Here is a 12,865-nt window from a genome sequence, read left to right as displayed (position 1 = left end):
CCCAGAGGGCCCTTCTACTTGGCAATCCTCCCTTTTTCCCCTCCGTACTGTCAATCGCACGGTCCAGTACTGGCCCTTCTCTGCCTCTGACCTCTACAACTGGAAAACCCATAACCCTTCCTTTTCCCAAGACCCCCAGGCCCTAACCTCATTAATAGAATCCATTCTCCTCACTCACCAGCCCACTTGGGATGATTGCCAGCAACTTTTGCAGGTCCTCCTAACCACTGAAGAAAGGCAGCGAGTCCTCCTGGAGGCCCGGAAAAATGTGCCAGGACCAGGAGGCCTCCCAACCCAACTTCCCAATGAAATAGACGAGGGATTTCCCCTCACCCGCCCAGACTGGGACTATGAAACGGCACCAGGTAGGGAGAGTCTCCGAATCTATCGCCAGGCTCTGTTGGCGGGTCTCAAAGGGGCAGGAAAGCGCCCCACAAATTTGGCCAAGGTAAGGACCATAACTCAGGAAAGGGATGAAAGCCCGGCAGCCTTCATGGAAAGGCTTCTGGAAGGATTCCGAATGTATACCCCATTCGATCCAGAGGCCCTAGAACATAAGGCTACCGTAGCTATGGCATTCATAGACCAAGCTGCATTAGATATAAAAGGAAAACTCCAAAGGCTAGATGGAATCCAAACCTATGGATTACAGGAATTGGTTAGGGAGGCAGAAAAAGTGTATAATAAGAGAGAAACCCCTGAGGAAAGGGAAGCCAGGTTAGCGAAGGAACAGATGGAGCGAGAGGATCGTAGGGACCGAGTGAGGGATAAGCATTTAACAAAAATCCTGGCGGCAGTTGTAAGAGAGAAAGGACCAGGGAGAGAGGGAGAGAAGCGGAGGCGGCCAAAAGTGGAAAAAGACCAGTGTGCCTACTGCAAAGAACGGGGACATTGGATTAAAGATTGCCCCAAGCGTCCTAAAGACCAAAAGAAACCTGCCGCTGTCCTCACCCTAGGTGAAGATAGCGAATAGGGGTGTCAAGGCTCTGGAGCCCCCCCCGAGCCCCGGCTAACTCTCTCTGTAGGGGGGCAACCCACCACCTTCTTGGTGGACACAGGCGCCCAACATTCAGTTTTGACAAAGGCAGATGGGCCCCTGTCTTCCCGCACATCCTGGGTCCAGGGGGCAACAGGGGGAAAATTGCACAAGTGGACTAACCACCGGACAGTTAATCTTGGACAAGGAATGGTGACACATTCCTTCTTGGTGGTACCTGAATGCCCCACCTCCTCCTAGGGCGAGATCTTCTGACCAAGCTCGGAGCCCAAATCCATTTCTCCGAGACAGGGGCCCAGGTATTAAATCAGGACGGTCAGCCCATCCAAATCTTAACTGTGTCTCTGCAAGATGAGCATCGGCTTTTCGACGCTCCGGTTATCACTAGCCTCCCTGATATTTGGTTGCAAGATTTTCCCCAAGCTTGGGCGGAAACGGGAGGACTCGGGCTAGCTAAGTATCAAGCCCCAATCATAATTGATCTAAAGCCCACGGCGGTGCCCGTGTCTATCAAGCAATATCCCATGAGCCGAGAGGCTCATATAGGAATTCGGCAGCACATTAATAAATTTCTAGAACTCGGAGTGTTGCGACCTTGTCGCTCGCCCTGGAACACTCCTCTTCTGCCAGTAAAAAAGCCTGGTACTCAGGATTACAGGCCTGTCCAAGACTTGAGAGAAATCAACAAAAGAACAATGGACATCCATCCCACGGTCCCCAATCCTTACAACTTACTCAGCACCCTAAAACCAGGCTATGACTGGTATACAGTATTAGATTTAAAAGATGCTTTCTTCTGTTTACCTCTGGCCCCCCAAAGCCAAGAACTCTTTGCCTTTGAGTGGAAGGATCCTGAGAAAGGAATTTCGGGCCAATTGACCGGGACCCGGCTTCCCCAAGGATTCAAGAACTCTCCCACTCTCTTCGATGAGGCTCTTCATCGAGACCTGACCGACTTCCGGACCCAAAATCCAGAAGTGACTCTACTCCAGTATGTGGATGACCTCCTCTTGGCTGCTCCTACAAAGGAAATCTGTATACAAGGTACCAGGCATCTACTCCAGGCGCTGGGTGAAAAAGGATACCAGGCATCCGCCAAGAAGGCACAGCCCTGTCAGACCAAGGTAACATATCTGGGGTATATCCTGAGTGAAGGGAAAAGGTGGCTCACCCCTGGGCGCATAGAGACAGTGGCTCGCCTTCCACCACCACGAAATCCCAGGGAGGTACATGAATTCTTGGGAACTGCTGGGTTCTGTCGCTTGTGGATACCCGGTTTTGCTGAACTGGCCGCCCCCCTTTATGCACTCACCAAGGAGAGCACCCCTTTCACCTGGCAGACAGAGCATCAATTGGCTTTTGAGGCACTAAAACAAGCGCTCTTGTCTGCCCCGGCCCTTGGGTTACCGGACACCTCAAAGCCCTTTACCCTCTTCCTGGACGAGAGGCAAGGAATTGCCAAAGGGGTCTTGACCCAAAAATTAGGGCCTTGGAAAAGACCGGTAGCATACCTGTCTAAGAAGCTAGACCCTGTGGCGGCCGGCTGGCCCCCGTGTCTCCGTATCATGGCAGCCACCACTATGCTGGTCAAGGACTCTGCTAAGTTAACCCTTGGGCAGCGACTGACTATTATTACCCCACATGCTCTAGAGGCCATAGTGCGGCAGCCCCCGGACCGGTGGATAACCAACGCACGGCTAACCCACTACCAGGCCCTCCTACTGGACACGGACCGCGTCCAGTTTGGCCCTCCGGTCACCCTAAACCCTGCTACGCTGCTGCCGGTACTGGAAGACCAACCAAGCCCACACGACTGTCGGCAAGTACTGGCTGAGACCCATGGAACACGGGAAGACCTTAAAGACCAAGAACTCCCAGACGCGGATCACACCTGGTACACAGACGGCAGCAGTTACCTTGACTCAGGTACCCGGAGGGCGGGAGCGGCGGTAGTAGATGGCCACAACACCATTTGGGCACAATCACTACCTCCTGGCACGTCTGCACAGAAGGCTGAGTTAATAGCACTAACCAAGGCCCTAGAGCTGTCGAAGGGAAAGAAAGCTAACATTTATACTGGATAGCCGGTATGCCTTTGCAACGGCTCATACTCATGGAAGTATCTATGAAAGAAGAGGTCTCCTAACCTCAGAAGGAAAGGAAATCAAGAACAAAGCTGAAATAATTGCCTTATTGAAAGCCCTTTTTCTTCCTCAAGAAGTGGCTATAATTCACTGCCCCGGGCATCAGAAAGGACAGGATCCAGTCGCAGTAGGAAACAGACAGGCTGACCAAGTAGCCAGGCAAGCCGCCATGGCGGAAGTACTGACCCTAGCCACAGAACCTGATGAAACCAGCCACATAACTATTGAACATACTTATACCCCAGAAGACCAGGAAGAAGCAAAGGCCATAGGGGCTATAGAAAACAAAGACACTAAAAACTGGGAAAAAGGAGGGAAAATAGTCCTTCCCCAAAAGGAGGCCCTGGCAATGATCCAGCAGATGCATGCCTGGACACACTTGAGTAATCGAAAGCTAAAATTACTGATTGAAAAAACTGACTTTCTAATCCCAAAGGCAAGTACCCTCGTAGAACAAGTGACATCTGCCTGTAAGGTCTGTCAGCAGGTAAACGCTGGGGCTACCCGAGTGCCAGAAAGGAAACGAACTCGTGGTAACCGCCCAGGAGTCTATTGGGAAATAGACTTCACTGAAGTAAAACCTCACTATGCTGGATATAAGTACTTACTGGTGTTTGTAGATACCTTTTCAGGATGGGTAGAAGCCTACCCCACCCGGCAAGAAACGGCACACATAGTAGCCAAGAAAATTTTGGAAGAAATCTTTCCTAGATTCGGACTTCCCAAGGTAATTGGGTCAGATAACGGGCCGGCCTTCGTTTCTCAGGTAAGTCAGGGGCTCGCCAGGATATTGGGGATTAATTGGAAATTACATTGTGCCTATAGACCCCAGAGCTCAGGACAGGTAGAAAGAATGAATAGAACAATAAAAGAGACCCTTACTAAATTGACCTTAGAGACTGGTTTAAAAGATTGGAGACGCCTCCTATCCTTAGCTCTGTTAAGGGCCCGGAATACACCTAACCGTTTTGGGCTCACTCCATATGAAATCCTCTACGGAGGACCTCCCCCTTTGTCAACCTTGCTTAATTCCTTCTCCCCCTCCGATCCTAAGACTGACCTACAGGCCCGGCTAAAAGGACTCCAAGCAGTACAGGCCCAAATCTGGGCCCCCTTGGCAGAACTGTACCAACCAGGACATCCACAGACCAGTCACCCCTTCCAGGTGGGAGACTCTGTCTACGTTAGACGGCATCGCACTCAAGGACTAGAGCCTCGGTGGAAAGGACCCTACATTGTTCTCCTGACCACACCCACAGTCATAAAGGTTGACGGAATCTCCACTTGGATCCACGCATCCCACGCCAAGGCTGCTCCAGGGACGCCCGGACCAACACCACCTGAGACATGGAGACTCCGACGCTCCGAGGACCCGCTCAAGATAAGACTCTCTCGTATCTAGCCCCTTGCTTGTTACTAGCCCTCCTTCCCTGCGTCGCTGGCAGTAATAACCCCCACCGGCCATATAACCTGACCTGGCAGGTGATTGATTTTAGTACTCATGAGGTCTTAGATAAAACCTCAAAAATTGCTCCTATGGGGACTTGGTTCCCTGACCTCTATTTCAACCTAGACAAAATAGCAAAGATAGATGACATGGAAGGGGGAAAATGGAGAAAACAGGCTAGAAGGGTGTCCGTAAGCCGGAATGGGTTCTATGCCTGTCCCGGATTCAGGACAGGAGAAATGAAAAAAACTTGTGGAGAAATAGATACCCTGTTTTGCGCTAGTTGGTCCTGTATAACTACTAATGATGGAGAATGGAAATAGGCCACGAAACCCTGGTACATAACCATGTCCTTTGTCCAGCGCTGCACCAGAACCCGATATTCAAAAACTTGCAATCTGGTCCGCATCAAGTTTGAAGATGCAGCAAAATCTGATAACCGTTAGATATCCGGGTTAATATGGGGCCTATATTTATACCAAAAGCCACTGTATGGAATCTCCATCCAAATCAAATTAATAGTCAACCCTATCACAGCCCCTGTCGCAGTAGGACCAAACCAAGTTTTATCAGAAACAAGGAAGCCCCTGGTTCCTGCACCAAGAGAGCCCCAACCAAGAGCTCCTAAAAGCACTTCCCCGCCTCTAATCTCCACCTCCTCTAAATACACACCTTCAGCCCAAAACGTCACCCGCGGGCCCCTTGACCTGGGAATAGGTGACAGGCTCCTAAATCTCATAAAGGGCTCCTACTTCGCTTTAAACCAGACAAAGCCAGAATTTACATCCTCTTGCTGGCTATGTCTGGCAACAGGCCCCCCTTACTATGAAGGCATTGCCTCCACTAATAATTTCACTAACTCCGCCAATCCTACTGGATGCGCATAGAAACAACAAAGAAAACTAACCCTGGCTGAAGTTTCTGGGTCAGGAACCTGCATAGGCCAGGTGCCCCCTAGTCATCAGCATCTTTGTAATGTAACCTTGACAGTACCCAGCTCCAATCACTATTTAGTCCCCTCCGAGACGGACTGGTGGGCTTGCAACACTGGGCTCACCCCCTGTATATCCACAGCCGTTTTTAGCAGTGGCACCCACTATTGCGTGTTGGTACAAGTTGTTCCCCGAGTATACTATCACTCTGGAGACTCCTTTGATCTCCGGTATGAGCAAAAAACTCATACTAGACCAAAGAGAGAACCTATCTCCCTCACCCTCGCCGTAATGTTAGGAATTGGGGTAGCGGCTGGAGTTGGGACCGGGACAGCAGCCCTAGTGCATGGTAACCATCATCTGCAACAACTTTAAGTAGCCATAGATGAAGACCTTAGAGCCATAGAACAATCCATCACAAAACTTGAAGAGTCCTTGACTTCTCTGTCTGAAGTTGTATTACAAAACCGACGAGGACTAGAAATTGTCTTTCTGAAAGAGGGCGGGCTCTGTGCAGCCCTGAAAGAGCAATGTTATTTTTATGCAGATCATTCAGGAATAGTTAAAGATTCTATGGCAAAACTGAGAGAAAGATTAGACAAGAGAAAAAAAGAGAGAGAATCTCAGCAAAATTGGTTTGAAAATTGGTACAACCAATCCCCTTGGCTTAGCACCCTAATCTCCACCATCTTAGGACCCCTCATCCTGCTCAAGCTCATCCTGACTTTCGGGCCATGCATACTCAACCGCTTACTCACCCTTATTAAAAATAGATTAAACATAGTACATGCTATGGTTCTGACCCAACAATACCAGACCCTCAGGACTGAAGAAGAGGCTCAAGATTGAGCCTCTGACACAAAAAGAGGAGGGAATGAAACTAGGCCTCATAAAACTTAGAAACTAGGCCTCATATAGAAAAAATTAACACCAGGTGGCTCTGGATAGGGTCCCACCCTGCCTCGATAGGGTCCCACCCTGATAGGGTCCCACCCTGCCAATTCCGGGAAACAACCTCATGGGGTCCCACCCTGCCAATTCCGGGGGTCCCACCCTGCCTCGAAGTTCCCGGAATCAGCAACTCCAGGAAAAAACCTCATAAGGTCCTACTCTAACCAATTAGAACAAGACACCTTGCTCAGGCCATAGCTAGACCCAATTACCACGCGCCTAAAGCTTTGTTTGAATTTCGCGCCTTAAGCTGTGTTTGAACTTGTGTTTGCCTATATAAACAACCTATAACAAGCACTCGGGGTCCCAGGGCCAACTTAGAGCTTGGGACCCTAGCGCGCTAGTAATAAATAACTCTCTGCTGTGAATCTCGTGTCGGTGATCCTTCGCGGCGACCCCTGCCCAGGAGGGAATCGACAGTTCGGTTCCAACACAGGCTAAGTTAATTTTTGTATTTTTTTTAGTAGAGATGGGGTTTCACCATGTTGGTCAGGATGGTCTCGATCTCTTGACCTCATGATCTGCCCACCTCAGCCTCCCAAAGTGCTGGGATTACAGGTGTGAGCCACTGCGCCCAGGCTGAAAATAATCTTAAATAACAGTTGTTTCCTCTCATCTCTAAACTTGTAAAAGTGAGTGCCTATAACAAAAGACAATGATGCTGCTTCTGTTTGCATATTTAAAAACACAAAGGAATGAAAAGTATCTAAAAAGTCACCATCTACAATTTCAGGTAGGGATAGTTTAGGCTTCACGTAACAAAATACCTAACTAGTACTTGCTAAAGCAATATTGATGTTTATTTTCTCACATTGAAGAAGTCTGAAAAAGGCAGTTATGTGATTTGTGCAGCAACCTTGTCCTCTGCTCTCACTGGATTTTCATCTTGAGCTTGTAATAACCACACGATACACGGCACAATCCCAGCGTCACGTCTTCATACTAGTGATCTAAGGAAGAGGCAAACAGAATAGGACTTTCCCTTGCAGCAGAGACAGCTGGATATTCCTGCCTGACTTGTCCTAATTAGGATTCAATCCATGGTGCTGGGCATATTGCTGTAATGAACAAGGCTGGGGCTCTCAGAGTAAGAATAAAAGGCAAAATGTCAACCGTAGGTGCATTTTTCTGGCACCTAAAACTTGCCATTTGCACTCCATTGGACATAACTGTGTCACATGGGCACCCTGGAGTGGGAGAGAGGCAGAAAAGTAAGTATCAATAACTGGATAGTCTTGCCTGGCTTGTCCTAATTAGGATTCAATCCCTGGTGTTGGGTACATTGCTGTAATGAACAAGACTGGGGCTCCCTGAATAAAAATAAAAGGCAAAATGGCAATTGAGTAGAAAATAACCATGTCTGTAACAGCTACCAAGGAACTATTAGACTTCTACTTTCTCTTTTCCATTATATTTCACATATCTCAACTAATCTGTTCATGAAATTGGCCTAAACTCTCAACTTGATAACTAGGGCATATAAGAAAAAAGGTGAGAGTGTGTACAAAATCTCTCCTTTATTTAACTAATTTATACTACATTTTGGGGTTAGGTTTTCCAACAAAAATATTACAGTGGGCTGAATATCGGCACCAAAACTGTATGTCCACATGTGACTATCTAAAAACTCAACGTACCTGGTTTGGAAATTTTTGCAGGTATAATTAAGGATTTTGAGATAAAGAGATCATCCTAAATTATCTACATGAGCCTGAAATCTAATGCCAAATGTCTTATAAAACAGCCAGAGGAGAAATTTGACAGAAAAGGAGGAGGTAATGTGACCCCTGAGGCAGAGATTGGAGTAATGCTGCTACAAGCCAAGAAACACGCGGAGTCACTGGTGCTGAAATTTTCAAGGAAATAAATTGTCCCTAGAAACTTCTGGGGAAAAAAAAAAAAAAAAAAAGGATACCTTAATTTCAGTCCTGCAGATGGTCTCCAAAACTGTGACAGAATAAAATTTTTTTGAGACGGAGTTTCACTCCTGTTGCCCAGCCTGGAGTACAATGGCGTGATCTCGGCTCACTACAACCTCTGACTCCTGGGTTCAAGCAATTCTCCTGCCTCAGCCTCCTGAGTAGCTGGGGTTACAGGCATGTGCCACCACATCTGGCTAATTTTTGTATTTTTAGTAGAGATGGGGTTTCACCATGTTGACCAGGCTGACCTTGAACTCCACACCTCAGGTGATCCTCCCGCTTTGGCCTCCCAAAGTTCTGGGATTACATGTGTAAGCCACCATGCCCGGCCAAATTTCTCTGGTTTTAAGCCAAAAAGTTTATAATTTGTTACAGCAGCCTCAGAAAATAATAATATAATAAATTTTTGCTTGTTGGAATGTAATGCAGATTTGTGTACCTGTTTTATGTATTGTAATCTTCCTATTTCTCTCTTATTATTTCTAACATTTTAGCTTCTGTTAGGTTTTCCATTAACAATCGTATCATTTACAAATAAAAAGGCATTGGTTTCTTCCTTCCCAAACTATTATTTTCTTTTTTCTTATCTTATTCTGTTGGCCAGGGCATTGCAAGAAAATGTTGCATAGAATCAAGAATAAGGGCATTTATGATAATGAGCATTTCTGTCTTGCTCCCGATATTAACAGGGAAACTGCTAAAATTTCACCAGTAGGAGTAAGTTAGCTCTAGGTTTTGGGTAGATACACTTTGTCACAAAAGGAAGTTTACTTGTTTTCCTAGTTAAGAATTAAATGGGTGCTAAATTTATATGGTTGATTATATGTTTTTTTCTTGAATCAGTTATGATGATTTATATAACTATAGATTTTCTAATAATATTGTCACCTTTATATTTTTGTGATAAACTCAGTCAGCCATTTTATATTATCCTTGAAATATACTGTCAAATCAGTTGTTAATTTATAGAAGACTTTTTTGTTGTTTCATTTTTCTTCAGATCAGACTGGCCTGTCAATGTTCTTATTTTTTCCCTTTCTCCCTCTTTTTCTTCCTTCTTCTTTTTGTTTCCTTATCTGTCTTCTGTATCAATATTAGAATTCATATTAAATAATTTAATCTTTAATATCTATTAATAATTTATCTTCAATAATTTATTCTTTAATATCTAAAAGAACTTGACAGTAAATATCCTGTCCTGATGATTTTATGTATGGAATAATTTTGTCTAATTACTTGGGGATACAAATTTGTGGTTTAATTATGTCTGTTAGTACCCACTTGTGGGCATGATTCCTTTGTATATATCTGGTTGTCTTACGTTGGTATCTCATATTTGTTTGATTTATTTTATGGGAACTCTGGGGGCCTAACAACGAATGCTCTCTTCCAGCTACACTTCATCTTTACTTCTGCTGGAAGTCAATAGGTGTTGTTATCTTGAAACTCCTTGAGTATACTTGAGGTTATCTACTTCATGGAACAGTCTTTGATTCAACTGCAACAGAGAGTTCGTTCTGTCTCATGATGAGACAGAGAGTTCGTTCCCTGAAAACTGTACTGTCTTAGGCATCTTCCCTTGGGTTAACCGTATCATATGCTCATTAATCTGGTTTTACTATTATTTCACTTAACCGGATTGGAAATAAATTTTATTTGATATCCACAGCTCTAACCTAGCAATGGAATTTGAGTAGTATGTTTCCTATAGCCATATTTTAATATATACAAAAGCTTATATCCCTGAAGTTCAATATTATGACATCATATACTATGTTATGACATACCTATTTTCTTAGAATGAAGTGAGAAAGGAAAGACTATGGTATTCTCAGAACTTGGGACTCGAGCTCATATTATTGCAGGGACAAAACAGATACTGCTAGTGAATAAAGTGGGTCTCGCAAAAATCTCTCAAGACATGTCTCCTGTACAGTAGGGAAGCCAATACTCTATTCCAATTCATTTATGATAAGATAATGTAATACTAGTTTTGGCTGGTCTTACATTTTTTAAAACAAATTAAATTTCTGACTTTGTTTTAATATGTCTCATTCTTTATATGCACTAAAAACTCATTTCATGAATTTGAAAATAGTATGTTGAACAAAAAAACTAGAAATTTTACTTAGATTGTAAAATAACATTATTTACTTATAAAGTTTAGAACTTTGAGGAGCCTTTAAAATCATCACTGTAATATACACATTTCACATACCTAAAGTTCATGACATACTTAATGTTTAGATATGTTGACAAAATTTCAATCATACCACCATTTAGTCAAAATATCAGAATACTGACACCTAATCTGCTCTTCTTTATTATTTATTTTTTGAGACAAAGTCTCACTCTGTCACCCAGGCTGGAGTGCAGTGGCATGATCTTGGCTCACTGCAAACTCCGCCTCCCGGGTTCAACTGATTCTCCTGTCTCAGCCTCCCAAGTAACTGCGACTACATGTGCCTGCCACCTTGCCTAATTTTCATATTTTTTAGTAGAGATGGGGTTTCACCATGTTGGCCAGACTGGTCTGGAATTGTTAAGTGATTCGCGCGCCTTGGTCTCCTAAAGTGCGGGGATTACAGGCGTGAGTCACCGCGTCTGGCCCCACTCTCCTTTCAAAGTTCCAGGGATGTGAAACCCAAGTATGCAGAGGTTCCACAGGCCAATTGTGGGGCTTGAGTATGAGTGGAATTGGATATCTGCAGAGATGTGGGGTGGTACTGGAATCAATCCCTCGAGTATATTAAGGGAAGACTATATAAGAAAAATCAATAAGTGATTTAGGTCAATAAAAGTGTGTGTGTGTGTGTGTGTGTGTGTGTGTGTGTGTGTGTGTGTATTCACATAAATACATATTGTGATAAGGGCTATGCAGAGACTATCAGGGTTTTGAGCGCCAAGAAAGCAGTCAAGTAGAAACACAAAGCAGGAAGGCATCTTGTGCTCATAGGAAAGGCTTGTACTGTAAGTAGAAGCCTTTTAGTTCCTCAGCATATATTTGGTACATGCGGTCAGAGGATATAGGGAAAAGAAAGAGAAAAGGAGAGGCATGGGATGTATTGACTTCCTAGGGCTTGCCTAACAAGGCGCCACAACCTTGGTGGTTAAAAACAAATTGCTGCTTCCAGAGAGGAAGAAAACCAGGGAGTGGGGTACCATGGTGGACAGATGGAGTGGAATACGGCTCTGTCATGAAGAGTAAATAAGAAAACCCATGCAAAACACACAGCTTAGTGTCTTTTAAGTACTCAAGTTTTGTTGTTTACTGTTATTGAGCAGAAAAATGCTAATTTTCTAGAAATGCTTTTTAACCTACATTGAAAATTATTCTGTTGGAACTGTCCTATTTGGTTAAGTGATGGATATTTAAAAGAACTGTAAAAAAATTGTTTTCCCGAATAATGTAATTTATATGATCTTTATTAAGAAATAAATTTCTAATTGAAAGTCCATTTTAGGGTACTCTCGATTAATATTTTAGCTTGCTTAAATTTACTACTTGGTTTTTTGAATGGATCAAATAATGCCTTGATGTATTGATTAGTAGAAAAAGATTGGAGTGATAAATAGAATCTGGCTTATTAAGAATAATTTAAGGAATGATTTATTTTCTAAACTGTTTGTAGCATAAAGAATTATGCAATTCTAATGATGTACAAAATATAAAACTAAAATTAAAAATACCCTGCAGTGCAGACTAATAAGACTAATACTATAGCATATACATGCATGTGAAAAACTATGTAAACATATATGTGTATATATATTTTAACGGTGTGTCACCACTTGAGGTCATTTCAAATCTCGGTTCTGTGGGTAAGAATTGAACCTCGTTGTGTGTGACTGAAAGTTTTAGGGAAGTCTTGAAAGTTTAGGAAGATGACATATCGGAATATTAAAGTAGAGGTTTACTAAATGTCTTAATGTAAAATAGATGAGCGCCCCCTTGAAATTATTATAGTTCCAATACTTTAAGCTTGATATTAACATGCTCACACTTACCAGATTGCTGTTTCAATGACCTGTAGAATTTAGGCAAAGCCAACAAGAAGGGCTTCCAAAGAAAAGCCTCAGGGGAAACAGGACGAATTGCAACCAGGCACACTCTTCTTACGGTAAACTATAATAATGTTAAATGGGATCGAGAATATATGAGTAGGAGCTTTGCTCTTTAAAAAAAGCATATTTAATAGGAAAGTATGGCTGTGTGGGAAACCGGGAGTTCTTATATTCTTCTGTTTTGAGATGGAGTCTTGCTCTGTCACCCAGGCTGGAACTCAGTGGCACCATCTCGGCTCACTGCAACCTCTGCCTCCCAGGTTCAAGCTATTCTCCTGCCTCAGCCTCCCAAGTAGCTGGGACTACAGGTGTGTGTGCCACCATGCCTGGCTAATTTTTGTATTTTTAGTAGAGATAGGACTTCACCATGTTAGCCAGGCTCGTCTCGAACTGATCTCAGGCGATCC

General features: G+C 44.0%; 1 protein-coding gene across 1 annotated transcript; it reads left to right on the top strand.

Moving 5' to 3' along the window:
• The first annotated feature begins 2,803 nt into the window (after nucleotides 1-2,803).
• Nucleotides 2,804-5,490, top strand: LOC135971466 (uncharacterized). The gene is made up of 2 exons (XM_065547039.2): nucleotides 2,804-3,907; nucleotides 4,196-5,490. Exons 1-2 carry the CDS (start codon nucleotides 3,311-3,313, stop codon nucleotides 4,541-4,543), a joined length of 945 nt encoding a protein of 314 aa, XP_065403111.1. The 5' UTR covers nucleotides 2,804-3,310; the 3' UTR covers nucleotides 4,544-5,490.
• Nucleotides 5,491-12,865: the final 7,375 nt, after the last annotated feature.

Source organism: Macaca fascicularis, chromosome 6 (assembly GCF_037993035.2).
Source record: "Macaca fascicularis isolate 582-1 chromosome 6, T2T-MFA8v1.1".
Classification (NCBI taxonomy): domain Eukaryota; kingdom Metazoa; phylum Chordata; class Mammalia; order Primates; family Cercopithecidae; genus Macaca; species Macaca fascicularis.
The sequence above is the reverse complement of the archived record's forward strand: the minus strand, read 5'-3'. Positions and strand labels throughout refer to the sequence as shown.